The sequence below is a fragment of the Schistocerca gregaria genome, chromosome 2 (genome assembly GCF_023897955.1).
Source record: "Schistocerca gregaria isolate iqSchGreg1 chromosome 2, iqSchGreg1.2, whole genome shotgun sequence".
Lineage (NCBI taxonomy): Eukaryota > Metazoa > Arthropoda > Insecta > Orthoptera > Acrididae > Schistocerca > Schistocerca gregaria.
Window position 1 is genome coordinate 339657122 of NC_064921.1, and position 21144 is coordinate 339678265.

The 21144-nt window shown below is 37.9% G+C and overlaps 1 protein-coding gene across 5 annotated transcripts in view; it reads right to left on the reverse strand.

Annotated features, from left to right (window-relative positions):
- Nucleotides 1–383: 383 nt before the first annotated feature.
- LOC126337007 (uncharacterized) overlaps nt 384–21144 on the reverse strand; it is a 702260-nt gene continuing 681499 nt past the window's right edge. For all 5 annotated transcript variants that reach the window (XM_050001254.1, XM_050001256.1, XM_050001255.1 and 2 more), the window contains 3 exons: nt 20394–20532; nt 18384–18495; nt 384–4388 (listed from right to left, as the gene is read on the reverse strand). In XM_050001254.1, the coding sequence (XP_049857211.1) occupies nt 1224–4388; nt 18384–18495; nt 20394–20532 (3416 nt within the window). In that variant the 3' untranslated portion in view covers nt 384–1223. The remainder of the gene's footprint in view (nt 4389–18383; nt 18496–20393; nt 20533–21144) is intronic.

The following is a 21144-nucleotide window of genomic DNA, read 5'->3' on the forward strand; positions in this document are numbered from 1 at the left end:
ATTTTTCTTTTGTTTCCTTTACTGCTGTATTCCAGTAGATGTACTTAAAAATGAAAAAACTGTTTCTAGCTTTTGAAACTATTAACTTCTTCTATGTGAAGGAATATAAAATACAACTGTTACTCAGAACACTGATTGAGATGGACTCACTTGCTGTAATGTTGGTAATCATACGAAAAATACAGTAAAAATATTAATACTCTACCTACCTTGCACATCATGAATGAAATAAAGTGGATTTTTTTTTTTTTAGTTTCATTTACTCCAATTACATGTATAACTACATTCAGATGAGCTAATTTCTTAAACTGATTCATGACATAAAATCAAATGAGGAGCAGATACAGGAGTTGGGTGATTATTTAAATAATGTACAAATTAAAATTATTCATAAAATATAATTTATTATAAATTATTATTCTAATTTGGATATGACTAGATATCCAGTCTAGAAAACATTTGAAATAACTTCATGAAGCTTATAAACTTAAATAACAAATATTTGCACATGTATTACGAAAATTACAGTACGAGAGGCACAGAAAAAGAGCAGTCAGAATGTGAATAATTCTCTTTTCCCTCAAAGAAGGAAGGATTCTGTTTAACACGTTTACAGTTTTTTTGTACTCTGTGATGGGTGTAAATTATCATTGTGTGTGTATTTTTTTAATAACAGCATTTACATTCATACATATAGTCTCACAATTGTAAAGTCATTTATTTATGATAACTTAGAGGGAAGACAAAAACTGCCAATTAATGCTTATTTCTGATGCACACAGTCATGAGCAGAATAGCACATCACATAACAATGACAAAGGAGGTAACTACGAAAACTGCTGAATTGTTCTGCTAAATCAGCTCATAACATGAAGGAAAATAAGCTACAGTGCTTTCTAAACAGTCTTTGTTGGTCAAATAGATGGTCCCTTGGACTTACGAGAGATGTATATCCCTCTGAACTGGAAAAAAGTCTTACTAACTTAACTTATGCACAAACTCTACATATATACACTTATGAAAATATTAAAATCTTTGCTTTGGCTTTTTCTAATTCACAGACTCACTCTCTGTAAACTACATTATTCAGTGGCATATTAATGGTGTTACCACTGCACACAGCGGCTAATTACATACACAAATTAACTTGTAAAATCTGTAAATCTGGCCAGTCTTTTCCTGTTCTGCAAATGTCTAGACTAATTGTTATTTTTAAACTAATGTCATGAAATACACACATCTTCGACACTTTTCAAGTACTCTGTGGATTCTATTGTACCATCAACAATGCTTGAACTATCATCCTCAGCATATTCGCTGTCTGGTAGTTCCTGCTTAATCACACACCTCAACTCATGAGGTATCTCAGTATCCATTTCAGCTTCTTCCATTTCAGCTTCTTCCATTTCAGCTTCTTCCATTTCAGCTTCTTTGGTTTCTAAGTCGAGTTCCTCTAAAAATTTCTCTTTGTCTGCAGAACTATCATTTGTATCACCACTTTCCTGGTAATCGGCTTCCATGTCAATTGGGTCACCAGTATCTAAATCAATTGTGACTTTCTTCTCTGCATTTATGTCCAGATTTACACAATCACTTTCCACTTGTAAAATTGGTTCGAATCTGTCCTGAATTTCCACAGAAGTTCCCCTATCTTTAAATGCTAGATGTTTTCCTGATCTTTTACAGTCCTCAGAGGGCTGGTCTTTACCAGTTTCTACACTGTCTGTTTCACCAGTTTCTTGTCTCCATATCTGTATACATCTACTCTTCATGAAACATTCTGTTGCAAACCTCTTCTGAGCAAAGTGCAACTTGTGATGTTCACGTAAAAAATGAACAGATGGCACAGAGTAATCACAGTAATCACATAGGTAATTTGACTGTATACCAGATGCTGATGTGTGCTTCCTAATATGGATTTCTAGGTCATCATGTTGAGGAGTCGAATAGGGGCAATGGGGGCACCAGTAGCTTTTCTGCAACTGCTCCTTGAAAGTCTCTTGCGACGCTTTCAGACTTTCTGCATGTTTCATCTGCATCAGTAACAGTATTTGCCGATCTGCTACAGTCATCTGAATTGGGCCAGGTTTAGAAGTAGATCCAATACTCTTCCTAGCACGAATTCCTGCTGGTTTACTAGTCTCTTCTGGCTGAAACTGCACCTCAGGCTCTGTTACTGTCACTGGCTCTGGTTCTGGTACTGGTATTGTTACTGGTCCTGATTCTGGTTCTGGTACTGGTATCGATATTGGTCCTGATTCTGGTTCTGGTACTGGTTCCGATTCTTGTTCTGGTACTGGTACTAGTTCTGATTCTCGTTCTGGTACTTGTGGTGGTTCTGGTACTGGTCCTGGTACTGGTACTTGTTCTGACTCCGGCTCTGGCTCTGGCTCTGGTTCTTTCTGCTGCTGTGATTGTAGTTCCACTTCTGACTCTGGTACTGATGCCGGTTCTGTTTCTGTTTCTGCTTCTGTTTCTGTAATTTCTTCTTTTATATCAAGTAACTCATGATCAGACTTTTTTTTTTCTATCAACCGTGCTGCTTGGGCGTCATCATTATCCTTGTGTTTACGCATATGCTGTATGTAGTTGGCATAGTACTTTACGGAGTAATCACATTTTTCACATCTGTATCTCTGCTTCGCACCATGAAGTGAAAGGTGTGTCCTGTATTGCTCACGTTTCTCAAATGCTGAAGGACATTTGTGACATTTATAACGTTTTTCTTTCAGTCTACCATTTTTTAAGTAAGTGGGATAAATGAAGTCGGGATTTCCATGCATGAGAATTCCAAACTGTGGATCTACATGCAGCTGTGGACGATCTTTTGAGACAGATTGTAATATGCCACTTCTTTCTGGTGAAACCTTTTGTGAAATGGTCTTTTGTTCAGATGCATCAGACTGTGGAAAAGTTTTTCTGTCAGAAACACTCTCAGGTGATACTTTGTTTGTTGTTGATAGAAGAGAAGAGTCTAGAGGAAATATTCTATCTTGGTGAACATTTTCATGTTTAATTAAGTGACCAAATGTTTTAGCAGTGTAGTCACAGTATTTACACTTGTACTGTCCTTGACCTCCATGCATTGATATGTGATAATGTAAAGAATCACTTTTAAGGAATTTCGCAGGACAACGATCACAGGTATAATGCTTGTCAGTTCCACGTGGATCCATTCTGCTGTCCTTTTTTCCTGACTTGTCAATAACTACCCACATGACATTAGCAGCCTCAGGGTTGTCAACAGCTATCTGTGGCCGAGGATATTCCTGACGTGATCCGTACATTTCAAGAAGCACGTCTGTTTTTTTCTGGTATTCATCTGTATGGACTTTCATATGAGCAAGTAGGTAGGATCGCTGCTTAGCAGTGTAGGAGCAAAACTCACATACGTGTGACAAATGGAAAATATGGTACCTACGGTGAATTTTCAATTCCTTTTCACACAAGAATCTTGCAGGACAGCGAGGACAAAAGTAAAGACTTCTCTTGGTACTGTCACTTATAGACACAGATTCCTCCAAAACTGAAGGGTCACATTGTGGATTTTCATCTTTTTTAGAAGTTTCTGTGCCATCAGCAGCTAATGAGATGTCTTTACTTGAATCAGAACTTCCTGTTTGTTCATTTTTAATATTATTTATAGGTTGCTTAGTACCTGTACAATCACTCTCAATATTCACCATTGCAGAAAGCTCTTCAAGCTGCGCTTCATCTGTTCTAGAAGGATCTACCAGGGCATGAATCTGACCATAGAATCCTTGATGAACTTTAGCATGTGATGATAGTACTCCAGCATTATTACAAATGTAATTACATTCTGGACAATGGTGCTGAACTAGATTATTGCTTGACTGAGCTTTCCCTCCACTATCATTATGACTGTTAACATCTTTGGTTCTGTCAGTATGCATTTTCTCATGTTCCAGGATATTAGCTTTACGAAAATTTACATGTGGGCAGTATCGGCATTTGTACATTTTAAAAAATTTACTCTCTCGAGAAACCCAAACTAATGGCACCTGTGATAAACCGCTAGTATCTAGAGATGTTAGTCGGTGGTCTACCATTGTTGTTGGCCTCTTAATGTCTCCAGACACTGCTGTTTGAACTTGTTCATCAGCACTTTCATCCTGGCTCTCTTTTCCAGACTTGGTGGGACTTTTCTGGGGTGGAATAAGAATGCCATGCACACGCAGATGCTGATGAAGTAGGTGGCGTTTGCTAACATTATACGAACAGATACCACATTTGAAAGGTGCTCCACGTGGTCTGTGAAACTGCTTGTGGTAAAGGAACTGGCTCTTGCTGTTACTGAGATATGGACAATTTGCACATCTGTAGCGTTTGCACATACTTCCATCTGTGCCAGTCTGTTGTGGTGAACTCTGAAACAAAATGAGCACAGAAAGTGTACTATATTCCATCTGTCTAGACAATTCCGTCAAAAAATTTGAACATTAAACACACATGGAAATATTACCACTGAAAATTAATGTCTACTATTAATACAAATTAACACAGTATGACAGCCACGGAAAATAGAACTACAAGTATAAAAAAATCCATGTAGAAATTAACCTCACATTTACATAAAGCTAAGCACATCACATACAAAGAAATAATGTGAAAAACATAGTCACAGAACATCATCAACATAAAAAAACATGTTACTATGAAGAAATCATCTTTCTATGAGATTTGACATTAGTTAAATCCACAATGGATATAATATTAATCCATTATTTCAGGGAAAAAATTCAAAATTTGAGTAAAAGGTCAAATATTAATTGTACAAATGATATGAATGCAACAAAACATTGTGGTTACATATTGAAGCTGTCTTAGAATCAACTCAGATGTCTCCCATATCTGCATCAGCAACCCAATTATTTCAGTTTATTGTCATTTTTAAAACTGAATCATCTTTTCCTATAGTCCCTAATGAAATGTACCTATTTAAATTTTATTTCTGTAAACTCTTAGTAAAAGTACTGAGCTTCAAAAGGCACATTTGAAGTGCAAAACTGTGTCTTCCACCTCAAAATCACTCTCTATTTGTACACACTGTATGTAAAGCACATAGTGTTAATAACATAATTTACTTTCATTTCCATCAATGAACACAAAACATTCTAGTCCTGAGACTACCAATTCTGTTCAGTGATGACCATCTTCCCATCTGTTTTACGTCCTAATAATGAAGGCATAGTGGCAATGTCAAGAAATACACACAAAACCAGCTTAGCTTTGTCACACATATTTAAAATATGGTTTAAACTAGGCCACAGTGGTGGCAAATCCATTCTGTTGACAGCGATACTTTTCAAAATAAACAGTTTACTTTGAACTGTAGCACTGTAAGGCTCTGCCAGCACTGTCACCTAGTTTACACCATCTTTTAAATATGTGCAACAAAGCTAAGCTAATTTTGTATGTGTTTTTGACAATGCCACTATGGCTTCATTATAGGAGGGGATACCCACAGAAAATGGGAATACCGTTGGCGTGGGCAGAGCTTGTGTAGTACGTATTTCTGCCACTAGGCATGTATAGTGCAACTCGCTGGCAGTTCAGTGCTGCCTTTGTTGTTGACATGACTTTTTCTGTTCATCTGCAGTGACCATTTTTGCTAGCACTGCTTTGTTCTTGTTTCATTTTTTTATGATGGCAAGTTTAAGTGAACAATGTGCAGGTGTGAAATTTTGTTTCTACTGGTGGGGAGACTTGTGTGCCTTAGCGATACAGATAGCCGTACTGTAGGTACAACCACAACGGAGGGGTACCTGTTGAGAGGCCAGACAAACGTGTGGTTCCTGAAGAGGGGCAGCAGAATTTTCAGTAGTTGCAAGGGCAACAGTCTGGATGATTGACTGATCTGGCCTTATAACAATAACCAAAACGGCCTTGCTGTGCTGGTACTGCGAACGGCTGAAAGCAAGGGGAAACTACGGCCGTAATTTTTCCCGAGGCATGCAGCTTTACTGTATGATTAATGATGATGGCGTCCTCTTGGGTAAAATATTCTGGAGGTAAAATAGTCCCCCATTCGGATCTCCGGGAGGGGACTACTCAAGAGAATGTCGTTATCAGGAGAAAGAAAACTGGCGTTCTACGGATTGGAGCGTGGAATGTCAGATCCCTTAATCGGGCAGGTAGGTTAGAAAATTTAAAAAGGGAAATGGATAGGTTAAAGTTACATATAGTGGGAATTAGTGAAGTTCGGTGGCAGGAGGAAAAAGACTTCTGGTCAGGTGACTACAGGGTTATAAACACAAAATCAAATAGGGGTAATGCAGGAGTAGGTTTAATAATGAATAGGAAAATAGGAGTGCGGGTAAGCTACTACAAACAGCATAGTGAATGCATTATTGTGGCCAAGATGGATACGAAGCCCACGCCTACTACAGTAGTACAAGTTTATATGCCAACTAGCTCTGCAGATGACGAAGAAATATAAGAGATGTATGATGAAATAAAATAAATTATTCAGATAGTGAAGGGTGACTGGAATTCGAGTATAGGAAAAGGGAGAGAAGGAAACTTAGTAGGTGAACATGGATTGGGGCTAAGAAATGAAAGAGGAAGCCACCTAGTAGAATTTTGCACAGATCACAACTTAATCATAGCTAACACTTGGTTCAAGAATCATAAAAGAAGGTTGTATACATGGAAGAACCCTGGAGATCCTATAAGGTATCAGATAGATTATATAATGGTAAGACAGAGATTTAGGAACCAGGTTTTAAGTTGTAAGACATTTCCAGGGGCAAATGTGGACTCTGTCCACAATCTATTGGTTATGAACTGTAGATTAAAACTGAAGAAACTGCAAAAAGGTGGGAAATTAAGGAGATGGGACCTGGATAAACTGAAAGAACCAGAGGTTGTACAAAGTTTCAGGAAGAGCATAAGGGAACAATTGACAGGAATAGGGGAAAGAAATACAGTAGAAGAAGAATGGGTAGCTTTGAGGGATGAAGTAGTGAAGGCAGCGAAGGATCAAGTAGGTAAAAAGACGAGGGCAAGTAGAAATCCTTGGGTAACAGAAGAAATATTGAATTTAATTGATGAAAGGAGAAAATATAAAAATGCAGTAAATGAAGCAGGCAAAAAGGAATACAATCGTCTCAAAAATGAGATCGACAGGAAGTGCAAAGTGGCTAAGCAGGCATGGCTAGAGGACAAATGTGATGAAGAGGTTTATCTCACTAGGGGTAAGATAGATACTGCCTACAAAAAAATTAAAGAGACCTTCGGAGATAAGAGAACCACTTGTATGAACATCAAGAGCTCAGATGGAAACCCAGTTCTAAGCAAAGAAGGGAAAGCAGAAAGGTGGAAGGAGTATATAGAGGGTCTATACAAGGGCGATGTACTTGAGGACAATATTATGGAAATGGAAGAGGATGTAGATGAAGATGAAATGGAAGATACTATACTGTGTGAAGAGTTTGACAGAGCTCTGAAAGACCTGAGTCGAAACAAGGCCCCTGGAGTAGACAACATTCCATTGGAACTACTGATGGCCTTGGGAGAGCCAGTCCTGACAAAACTCTACCATCTGGTGAGCAAGATGTATGAAACATGTGAAATACCCTCAGACTTCAAGAAGAATATAATAATTACAATCCCAAAGAAAGCAGGTGTTGACAGATGTGAAAATTACCGAACTATCAGTTTAATAAGCCACAGCTGCAAAATACTAACACGAAATCTTTACAGACGAATGGAAAAACTAGTAGAAGCCAACCTCGGGGAAGATCAGTTTGGATTCCGTAGAAACACTGGAACACGTGAGGCAATACTGACCTTACAACTTATATTAGAAGAAAGATTAAGGAAAGGCAAACCTACGTTTCTAGCATTTGTAGACTTAGAGAAAGCTTTTGACAATGTTGACTGGAATACTCTCTTTCAAATTCTAAAGGTGGCGGGGGTAAAATACAGGGAGCGAAAGGCTATTTACAATTTGTATAGAAACCAGATGGCAGTTGTAAGAGTCGAGGGTTATGAAAGGGAAGCAGTGGTTGGGAAGGGAGTAAGACAGGGTTGGAGCCTCTCCCCAATGTTATTCAATCTGTATATTGAGCAAGCAGTAAAGGAAACAAAAGAAAAATTCGGAGTAGGTATTAAAATCCATGGAGAAGAAATAAAAACTTTGAGGTTCGCCGATGACATTGTCATTCTGTCAGAGACAGCAAAGGACTTGGGAGAACAGTTGAATGGAATGGACAGTGTCTTGAAAGGAGGATATAAGATGAACATCAACAAAAGCAAAACGAAGGTAATGGAATGTAGTCGAATTAAGTCGGGTAATGCTGAGGGAATTAGATTAGGAAATGAGACACTTAAAGTAGTAAAGGAGTTTTGCTATTTGGGGAGCAAAATAACTGATGATGGTTGAAGTAGAGAGGATATAAAATGTAGACTGGCAATGGCAAGGAAAGCGTTTCTGAAGAAGAGAAATTTGTTAACATCGAGTATAGATTTAAGTGTCAGGAAGTCATTTCTGAAAGTATTTGTATGGAGTGTAGCCATGTATGGAAGTGAAACATGGACAATAAATAGTTTGGACAAGAAGAGAATAGAAGCGTTCGAAATGTGGTGCTACAGAAGAATGCTGAAGATTAGATGGGCAGATCACATAAGTAATGAGGAAGTATTGAATAGGATTGGGGAGAAGAAACGTTTGTGGCACATCTTGACTAGAAGAAGGGATCGGTTGGTAGGACATGTTCTGAGGCATCAAGGGATCACCAATTTAGTATTGGAGGGCAGTGTGGAGGGTAAAAATTGTAGAGGAAGACCAAGAGATGAATACACTAAGCAGATTAAGAAGGATGTAGGTTGCAGTAGGTACTGGGAAATGAAGAAGGTTGCACAGGATAGAGTAGCATGGAGAGCTGCATCAAACCAGTCTCAGGACTGAAGACAACAAAAACAACAACAACTCGGTAAAAATGCTGCTGAACTGTTTTAATGTTGAAAACTGCTTATCAAGATAACGCTATGTGTAAAACTCAAGTATATAAGTTCTTTGCTTGATTAAAGAGTGCTGACATGTCGACTGATGATAAACTTCATTTTGGATGTCCATCAACTGCCAAATCAACAAAAATACTCAAAATATTCGAGAGCTTATGCTCACAGGCTGACGACAGACAACTGATCAACTGTCAGAGATTAGAAGGTTATCTTGGAGCTCCATTCAGCAAATTTGAATGGAAGATTTGGGCAGACAGGTGACTGGTTCTTCCACCACGACAATGCAACTGCACACACAGCCATCTCTGTTAGACAGTTTTTGGCTAAAAATGGCACGGTTTTGCTGTCCCACATGCCTTACTTGCCTGACCTGGCTCTGTGCAACTTTTTATTATTTCCTCACACGAAAAGCAGAATGAAATGACATCGATTTGACAACACTGAAAAGGTCAAGGAAAAAAAACAAGGGAGGAACTGTCAGCCATTTCTAAAGATGACTACAAATCTATTTTGAACAGTGGGAGCACCAGTGTGACAACTATATTAGTTGTAATAGAGAGTATTTTGAAGAGAATACGGTTGTTTTGTGAACAATTTGCAAATATGTTACTTTTAAAAAGTAAATCTTTATTTTATTTGGCTATCCCCCCTTGTATTAGGACATGTTTTAAAATCAATCTGAAGATGGTGATCATGACCAAAATTGGTAGTCTAAGACCCAAAAAAGTTTACAATCGTTGATAGAAATAAAATAAATTTATTCTACACTTCCTAGATCATGGTTTTAACCCATGAATGTGTCACAGTTTGTGAAACTGTAATGTCTCAGACACAATTAACAGGACAGACGAGAATATCTAATTATCATAGGAGTACTTGAAGATCGTGCAGAATATTGGGCAAATTGTAGAATTTCAAAATACTTTAAATGATAAAAGGAGGAAGTACCAAAAGGTTCAGAGAAATTGAGAAATACAGAAACACAAGTCTCTTAGGAATGAAATAAAATCAAGTTCAGGGAAGCCAAGGCAAAACAGCTGGAGAAAAAGAAATCAAAAATGAAACGTTATTGGAAATGCTGATTCAGTGTACAGAAAGGTCAAACCACCTTAGGTGATAAGATTAAGATTAGATCAGATTTAGTTTTTGTTCCATAGACCCAAAAATGTGATAATTCTCATGGGTGTGGAACATGTCAGAAAGAATAACGTAAAAAACATAAAACATTTGAATACAATACCTACTACCCTGATCATTTGTCAGGATATTGTCAAAATATGTGAATACATTACAGTGAACTGGAACTGCTAATATTTCCATAATTAATACGCTGTCAGAATGAAAAATTGTTACACACCTTTAATAAATTTTAAAAATTAAAAACAAGTGTGTCATTATTTGTACTGCAATGGGAATTTCACTTTTAAATAAAAAGAAGAGTTTACATAGGTGGAAAGAGTACATTGAAGACCTCTACAAGGGGTAGGGTTTGTCAGATGATGCAGCTGAGGAAGAAATGGGAATCTATATGGAAAACAGGAATCCAGATTTAGTCATTGTTTAATAGAGCTTTGAAAATTCTGAAATCATCGTAGTTTGTGGCAGCCAAGTGACCATTCAAGTTGGTGTGTAGAATCTATGCACCTGAAGATATACCACCAGACTTTTGGAAAAATATAATCCACACAATCCTGAAAATACAAAGAACAGATAAGTGCAAGAACTATTGCACAATCAGTTTAATGGCTCATGCACTCAAGTTGCATATAGAGGAATGGAAAAGAAAGCAGAGTGTCTGTTAGATGATCAGTTTGTCTTTTGAAAAGGTAAGGGCATTACAGAGACAATTATGATATTCCTATTGATGATGGAAGCAAGACTTTTAAAAAATCAACACAGACTTGGCATTTGTCACCTGGAAGAAGAATTCAACAATGTAAAATCAAGCAAGATGTTCAAAATTCTGAGAAAAATAGAAGTAAGCTATAAGGAAAGACAGATACTATACATATGGACAAGAACCTAGAGGTAACAATAGGAATGGAAGACCAAAAATGAAGTGCTTGGATTAAACAAGGTGTAAGAAATGGATGCAGTTGTTTGCTCCTACTGTTCACTTACATATTGAAGGAGCAATGATGGAAATAAAAGAAATATCAAAGAATGGGATTAAAATTCACAGTGAAAGAATATCAATGATAATATTTGCTGATGACATTGCTATTCCCAGTGAAGGTGAAAAAGAATTACAGGATGCATTGAATTTGGATTTAGAGTGATCGAAGGAGGACAAAAGGGTTGAGGAGTTGCAGAAACAAGGTTAGTGATAACCTTGGGTAATTAAGTAAAGGAATTCTGCTACATTGGAAACAAAATAGCTCATGACAGATGAAGAAAAGATAACATAAATAGTAGGTTAACACAGGGAAAGAGGGAATTCCTGGCCTTAATCTGAGGAATAACTTTTTGAGACTTTACATCTGAAGCACAACATTGCATAGTAGTGAATTAAGGCCTACGGGTAAACAGGAAAAGAAGAGAACTGAAGTGTTGGAGTGTGGTACTGTAGAAAAGTCTTGAAAATTAAGTTGACTGATAAGGTAAGAAATGAAGAAGTTTCCCACAGAATTGGTGCAGGAAGGAACATAAGAAAAAAATTGACAAGAAGAATGGACAGAATGACAGGCATGAGTCAAGACATGAGGAAACAACTTCCATAGTACTAGAGTGAGTTGTAGGGAGTAAAAACTGTAGAAAACAGAAATTAGAATACATCCAACAAATAATTTGTATGGTTCAAGTGCAACTCTGAGATGAAAAGGTTGGCGTAAGAGAGGACTTCATGATGGGCCACATCAACTAGTAAGAAGACAAAAAGAAAATAAACTGAAGCCTGAAGTTAACTCATTAGTGTATGTTAAGCAGTACACAAAGAGATACAACATGGCTAGAACCACACCAGGAAGTGTTAAATAATGTTTTAACTAAATTCTGCTAGCAAAAGAAGCAGAAGAAAGCAACCTAGGGTTTAACACTCTGTCAACAATGAAACCATTAGAGATGGACTGTTAGATCAACTGGATAGACTGATTCCAAAGAGGGGATTTATGGAAATCACAGGAAACTAAATCAGTCTGCCCACAGGAGAATTCAAATTTGCCTCCATCAGAATAAGACCTTGCATTGTAGCAGTGACAAAATGAATGGATAATAACAAAAAGAATGAAGACGAAAATGTGGAGAGACTTCTATTTGGTAAACTTATATTGGTAAGCGGAAATAGAGAAGCAGATGATTTAAAATTCCATTAATAGTTTCTCTTCTGCCTTTTTATGTTTCTTAATTATGATCTGACCCTTGTACATTTTTCCTTTGTTTAACATCAACCATATATTTTCTCTGGAGCTGTTTGTTATTAGCCCTATTACCAGAAAATTTTTCTTTGTATCAGCTCCATTCTGTATTTACTTCCCCCTATTTTCCACAAATTTATTTAAAAACTGAATGGTTTCATCAATTGAAATGGTTTTCGTTTTTTATCATCACATTATCAATTACATTTAATGCACATTTCACTGTTTTACTACTATAGTTACATCAACTTAAAAAGAAATATTCAAAAATATAATTTTACCTGACATGAAGTGTATCTTAATCACCTGCCTATTGAATTTTCGGCTTTCAAAGCAAATTTCCCTTTATGTCACATTCATCTCACTGCCAGTTTTCTTTGCTTTAGACCTTAGTGAATGTGTAGAAGAATTTTTGCTGTGCAAATACTGGAGATTATTGGAAGAATGGTTGTTTATATGCCTCATAATATACTGCAACAAATGTATCTCAACAGCCCCCATGTGAGTAAAATGTAATGTGTCCCATAACACTCATAAATTATTCAGTCAAAACTGTACCAGAAATTTGGTTATTTACTTCTCATGAGGTAATTTGTCATTTTGATAGCTCTGCACTTAATCTGACCAAATTATCACTTATTCAGTGATACTATGTACATATCAGTTATCTGCCATACACTAGAGCCTTATTTCAGGGTGAGCCATATAAACATTTTCCATTAGAACTGTCACTCTCAGCATCCTGTCAATGAACCAAAGCCTGTCAATTGTATTTCTTAACTGACAAGTTAGTTTCTTATACTGGAACTTTGAACACTTACATCAAACTGTAGATATAATTATTACTGCGGGGGCGTGCTGAAAAGTAATGCCTCTGAATTTTTTATTCTGTTCTCAATGTCGGTTGAGGCATTACATGTCATGCATATTACTTGGCTGACTTTGCATATTGCAACCCTCTTTCACCAGAGGGCACTGCAATGTAGTGTGTAACTTGGCAGTGTGAAATGTAACTATGTCAGTCAACAAACAGTGTACTGTAATCAAGTTTCTCACCACACAAAACATGCCTCCAATTGAAATCCATCAAAGAACAAAAGCTGTGTATAGTGATGATTGTAATGACATCAGTAATGTGCAATGCTGGGTTCTGAATGCTCTTAATGAAGGAAATGCCTCGTGCTAAACTCATCAGGTGTGACAGAGCTCAGAGTAGACAACTGTGTACAGCAACTGACAAGACTCATAGGAATTGAGTTGATGGACTCATCAGACAAAATCACTGTATAATGCACACACAGCTCTTAGGTAACAAGGGCATGTTGCTAGAGCATGTACAGACCATCACTACAGACCTGTTACAGAAAACTGCATGTATGCTGGGCGCCTCAAATGCTCACTACTGACACAAAACAAAGATGATAAGCACATATGTCAACAATTTCTTTTGCATTTTGAGTGTGAGGGGGATGGATTCCTTAACAACATTGTGTTAGGTGATAAAACCTGGGTTCACCATTCTGACACCAAAAACAAGAGAGCATCAATTGAGAAACTTAAAAGAGCATCTTCAGGGACATAATTTTTATACTGATGAAGTGGTACAAGCAGAGGTGGCAATGTGGTTCCTTCTACAAAATCAAACCTTTTACAGAGATTATATCAACAGACTGGTGTCTCATTAGGAAAATGTGTTCATCACTAGGGTGCTTTGTTAAGAAATAAATATGTAGACATGAATAATAAAGATGTAGAATGTTAATAATGTTTTATTTAAAAAAGCTTTAAGAGCTTTCACATAAAATTTGGAGGCATTACTTTTCAGCATGCCCTCATATATTGTGTTTCTGAAGGTGTGTACAACCCTCCATCTACTTCACAACTGGTGAGAGAATAATAGATTGGTCCCTCTGTTACTAAAAATAAGTTTTCAGGAAAGGACTCATTTTCAAAGCAGTTTAGTTAAAACTATGTGTGCCATTCTTGATGTAGAATTTTTATGATTTATTAATATCACTTCATGTAAATCCCAAGGTAGTTAATATGTACAGACATGATTCTTTCATTTTTTCCCCACAACAAAATGAATGACATACGTTAACAGAGGTCATTCAAATGCTTAAAATGTCCATAAACAGAAACTAATATCAGATTTGAACAATATAGTAATAATTGAAAAGTGACAGATAAAGAAGTTATAAGGAAGACAAAATATTATGTTCCAACAAAAGATGTGTACATGAAATTGCACACACAAAAAATATCTACTTCTCAGATAGACAAAGTTTTGGTAGTCAAACTTTTTTCCTCATGATTACATAATGACTGTGGATCTCCCATGAAATTCACTACATTCAGGGTGTTCTTTTCTCTTTAAGAGACCTTTCTTTCCATAGTCTTCTTATAATTTTTCTACTTTCCTTCCATTTTGAATGAGAAGTAGTATATGTTATTGCAATAGCTTCATTTACAATATTTTTCAGTATATGATACTTAACATTGTTCAAATTCCGTTTCTTACCAGTTCATTCATCTTCATTGTATCACAGGTCAGACTACCTTTACAGTGAAACAGAGGCAAATAATGCCAACAGATATAATACCAGGAATAATGTTAATTTTGTGACATACACAGAGGAAGAATATTCAGCAATTATATACACAATTTAATGCTCAGCACTCACCTATGCTGATATAAGCTCATCAGATGAAATATTTTTCACTGCTTTTGGAATACAGTAGATGTGTGTAACTGTTACCAGATGGCCAGGTGACTCTCAAACACTGATGTAGGTCATGACAGTGAATTGGTGTGTAAGTGCCAGACAGTTGCAAGTAATCAGCACAGTGAGATGGGTCAATGAAGAGATGTGACAGATTGGGTTGACAGGAGCTATTGTGTCTGGATATGGCCCAGATACCATGGGCTGTCCAATGTGTCTACAAGCAATGGTGCTATTTTTTTTTACCAACAAGCTTCACTGGGCTACTTGTGACCCACAGCATTATTCACTTGTTGACCTATAAACATGTGATGATTGGATGGCTGATACATGTTTTGTTGTACATATTTGACTGCAGATGCTTTCATCTTCCTAATATACTATATGCGTGCATTTTTATGTTCATAAATATACAACGGCAATGGTTTTGCAATACCCAAAGTATAAAAATAGTCTGGTCAGTGTTGCAGATGTAGGAAAAGACAAATGTACATCACTTGTTTAAGTGGTATTTGCAACTGCTGCACCAGGATCACATCCTTATTTACACACTGAGGCTGGGATCTTTTACACTTTCTTCTTCTTTTTCTCAAAGCTCAATCAAATTAAGCCTTGGACTTTTTACTGCATCATATGCTTTCCGTACCCGGTATGTAAAATGTGTATAGTAACCTTTATTTGAAGCATTTCCTTCTTTTCTGTATAGATATGGTAATTCCTTATATGAAGTCACAGTTTTGAGTGGAGTTCTCATTGAGGACCTCTTGGAATCTTTAGGTTGTTGTGTTTGCCTTTGTGCTTGGTCATAGCCCACATGAATTGAAATGACTGGGAATTTCCACAGTAGAATCTTTACAATCAATCTTACACCCAGAAAGAGCTGCAGACCTGCATCACTACCCGAGTTTAATATAACTGATATGTGGCAGTTACTCTAGAGCAGGCCTCATCAGGATTTGCGCTCTTTGTGCACACTTGTACTCTGTGAGCGCAGCCGAGTGTGCTCGGTACTCCAGCTTGCCCCAGCACTGCACTATTCTGAGCTAGTGTGTAAATGAGACAGTTATATGCTGAAAGCTGCACATATGACAAACTCAGGAAAATGTGTTTCCAATACAGAGCAACCACTTCCAAAAGGCAAATATTGCAGCATGCTTTTATAAGCAGGAATTTTTTACATGTGTTTATTTTCAACTTTTTATTTTTCTGCCAAAGCAATAATTTTACTAGTAGATTAAATAATTACATTATATACAGTGAACAGAACACAAAAAGCTTTACAAATAGGTATTTAACATTAAGTTTTGATGTTTATAAATTTATACACATTTTGATTTTAGAATACGCAATATATCTGTAAATATGGCTTGTGATACAGGCAAACAGATGGTGTTACGCAAATTAAAATCTGTTAAACCTGAACAATGACTGGAATTTGTCAATTTCATAACACGAAAGAAAACGGTCACACACATATGTTGAACCAAAGATTGAAACAACTTCAGCAGTCGAGGATATTGCTCTTGGAATAACATTTCATAAAAGTCTTGTATCTTTCTGTATTGGAAAAACACATCATTGAGCTGGATGCCACACTGTAGGTGAATCAGCTCAAGTTTGAAGTAATGAGGTACATCAGCATAAAAAACTGAGATTGACCTGACAAATAAATCTAAACAAGTCTTCAGCTGTGCACAGTCTTGTAATCGTTTTCAGAACTTGTGATGAAATGTTTCAGTTACTGAAATGTAGTCAGTCATGTCTGGTCCATAAATGACTGCCTTGAGTTACAGGAAATGTCGCACGTCATGATCTTGAAGCTGATTTTTTCATAGCATCATTTTTCTTTCGACAGTATCAATCTCATCCATCATACCTGTTTCCAAATGATTCTCCCCTTGCATTAAGACACCTAATGATTTCAAATAACTGGTGATGCTGACCATAAAAGAATTTGTCACCACTCTACTTACCCTGAACTTAAGTTTTTTCCCTAATGGCCACCTTCAGTTGAGCCAACATACACTGTTGTTCGGCACAAGACAAGTGCCTCTTATTATTTGTGTGGCTGGCATTGTAATGATGTTCCAGTAAGTGTTATTCAGCTCACAATAATGTGATGGCATATTACACATTTTGCAAGGACTTTAAATGAAATGAAAAGTAGAGCAATTCCGGTTCAGCACGGAACACCGTGGGTTCTTCATTTTATACTTTTTGGACAAAGCACAGTTGCCAGAGTATTCCTCTTGCAGAACACAAATCTAATTTAATGGAAGCAGTAGTATCAGAAAAGTGCCAGGCGTCTGACAAGGTGACAGCTCTGTTTGGCCAGGCCCGCTCTAGAGGTTTCACACCCACAAATGTATCATCTCAAAACCCAGTCATATAGTACTTGTCATGTTGGTTGCCACAGACTGAAATATTTATGTATTTATCTCCCCTATTTAGAATAGTGATGATCTACACAAAACTCACCATATCTGAATTAATTTTGTTAAATTATGTTAGATTAAACTGTTTGTTCCATAGAGGCATAGTGAGGGGATGTGGAAGACAGCAGAATAGTTCCAGCTGCGAGCATTCTACACGGACTGTCCTGTGAATAGTGTGGCAGGTTCAAAAGATGAATTTTACAGTGAACCTTATTTAATTAGTTAGTTGCATGGGCTATAGATCATTTGAACAACTTTTTTTATCAAATGATGTGGAATGAATAAGTTTACTTAAAACTAGGGTTACAGACATAGTGTTGCACTGTAATGTCAGGCATTCTGGCAATTATCTGTGGTGTCCTGAATTAACACCATCTGATATTAAGCACATATTAGATAAGTTGAATGAAAGAAGTGGAGTCTTTCCAACAAGGCAAAAGCACAGTGTTTACTGCTCCCGTGAAAATAGCAACACGGTTCTCTGCTCGCTTAATACTGTGATTAGTTTTGCTATGAAATGATACTGCCTATGCAAATTAATCATTTAAACAATTTCAGTTTGCTTTTTAAGTTGTAAATCTCCGATTCAAAAAACTTTTAGTTTATCATGTAGGCAATGTAATGTAATCACAATGAAAAAAGTTAAAAGTATGACAATACCAGCAGTCATCTAATGCGTCAATAGTATTTACATGATGTGGAAGTTTTTACAGGCAATACAGTACACAAATGTATTTAAGAGTTACAGAAGTTACAATAATTGACTGATCTCTCTCTCTCTCTCTCTCTCTCTCTCTCTCTCTCTCTCTCTCTCTCTCTCAGAATTGAAGAGAAAACAGTGCACAGTACCAGAACAGACTCATGTTTCAATAATGGATACTTACCTCATTCTCTTCTTCTTCCGAGTTTTTGTCCACAGACATATCATGATGATAATTGTCATCACCTGGCTCTACATCCATAACACCATGTAGCTTCATATGTTCTGATAACTCACTGCAAAAATCATCATCATAGTTTCAGTCTGGTCTTTTTTTTAAATTAAATTTTTGAAAATAAAAAATTACAACGGTTAGCCTTTTAAGAAGAGATATATCAAAACTGGGATGTTGACATGCAGACGTAATTTCCAAGTAGTTAACAACAATTTAAATTTTGAAATTGAACATCAAGCTTTTAGAGCTCTCATAATCTTAATTGTTGTGAATTCCTAAAGAAATCCTGGAATTGCTATCACACATGGTCCCATTGAAACATGATACACTCCTGGAAATGGAAAAAAGAACACATTGACACCGGTGTGTCAGACCCACCATACTTGCTCCGGACACTGCGAGAGGGCTGTACAAGCAATGATCACACGCACGGCACAGCGGACACACCAGGAACCACGGTGATGGCCATCGAATGGAGCTAGCTGCGCAGCATTTATGCACCGCCGCTGTCAGTGTCAGCCAGTTTGCCGTGGCATACGGAGCTCCATCACAGTCTTTAACACTGGTAGCATGCCGCGACAGCGTGGACGTGAACCGTATGTGCAGTTGACGGACTTTGAGCGAGAGCGTATAGTGGGCATGCGGGAGGCCGGGTGGGCGTACCGCCGAATTGCTCAACACGTGGGGCGTGAGGTCTCCACAGTACATCGATGTTGTCGCCAGTGGTTGGTGGAAGGTGCACGTGCCCGTCGACCTGGGACCGGACCGCAGCGACGCACGGATGCACGCCAAGACCGTAGGATCCTACGCAGTGCTGTAGGGGACCGCACCGCCACTTCCCAGCAAATTAGGGACACTGTTGCTCCTGGGGTATCGGCGAGGACCATTCGCAACCGTCTCCATGAAGCTGGGCTACGATCCCGCACACCGTTAGGCCGTCTTCCGCTCACGCCCCAACATCGTGCAGCCCGCCTCCAGTGGTGTCGCGACAGGCGTGAATGGAGGGACGAATGGAGACGTCTCGTCTTCAGCGATGAGAGGCGCTTCTGCCTTGGTGCCAATGATGGTCGTATGCGTGTTTGGCGCCGTGCAGGTGAGCGCCACAATCAGGGCTGCATACGACCGAGGCACACAGGGAAACACCCGGCATCATGGTATGGGGAGCGATCTCCTACACTGGCCGTACACCTCTGGTGATCGTCGAGGGGACACTGAATAGTGCACGGTACATCCAAACCGTCATCGAACCCATCGTTCTACCATTCCTAGACCGGCAAGGGAACTTGCTGTTCCAACAGGACAATGCACGTCCGCATGTATCCCGTGCCACCCAACATGCTCTAGAAGGTGTAAGTCAACTACCCTGGCCAGCAAGATCTCCAGATCTGTCCCCCATTGAGCATGTTTGGGACTGGATGAAGCGTCGCCTCACGCGGTCTGCACGTCCAGCACGACCGCTGGTCCAACTGAGGCGCCAGGTGGAAATGGCATGGCAAGCCGTTCCACAGGACTACATCCAGCATCTCTACGATCGTCTCCATGGGAGAATAGCAGCCTGCATTGCTGCGAAAGGTGGATATACACTGTACTAGTGCCGACATTGTGCATGCTCTGTTGCCTGTGTCTATGTATCTGTGGTTCTGTCAGTGTGATCATGTGATGTATCTGACCCCAGGAATGTGTCAATAAAGTTTCCCCTTCCTGGGACAATGAATTCACGGTGTTCTTATTTCAATTCCCAGGAGTGTATTTTGTTAGACCACTCAAAGCATGAATTAATAAAATACTCCAGTTTTTTTTAAATTCCAGGTTCAATTTCTTCTTTTAGAAAAATGAGTGAAAGGGTTAGTTTCTGTGATACATAGTTCTTAACAGTACATCATTAAATATATAAACAGTTATCAAGAAATTTTTATTATTACTTTGCCATTTCAAAACACAATGTAATGTAAATTATACCTTTTGTCAACAACAGAGTATGAACACATTGTACATTTGAGATCATTCACACTTTGGGAAGCATGGTTCTCAAGGTGTTCTTCTAAAGTGTTCTCGAGATTTGTTATGAAAGGACATATGGTACATCTGAATGAATCATCTGAAATTAAAAAAGAAAGAACTAATCAAGTATGATTATAAATATATTAATACAGATTACGCTAGAATTTACACTGCATAAAATATAGATATTGATGTACGAGGTGTGATCAAAAAGTAAATGAGACTCTTTAATTTCATGGTATTTATACCAGAGTCTATGAGCAATATAAACATTATAAAGGGGGTTGAGAAGATGTTAAAGATGACAACTACCCTGGGCGTCCTAGCACATCAATCACTGATGATTAAAAGGAGGAAGTAAAGGAAATGGTTCTGGAAAATTACTGAATAATTATCAGACAGGTTGCTGATGATGTCAGCAAATCTTAGGATCATGCTAAGGAATTTTTCAGATTTTTTGGTCATGAAACATGTATCAGCAAAGTTTGTTCCAAAACTGTTGAATTCCGACCAAAAACGACGACATATAGACATCATTTCGGAATTTTTGGATGAAATTGACAACTATCCAGTACGTCTAAAGCAGAGTATGACAGGTGACAAAACTTGGGTATACGGGTATAAACCTGAAAGCAAGCCCCAATCATCCCAATGAAAAAACTGATTGAAGAGTCAAGACCAAAAAACAAATTCAACAGGTTCAACCACA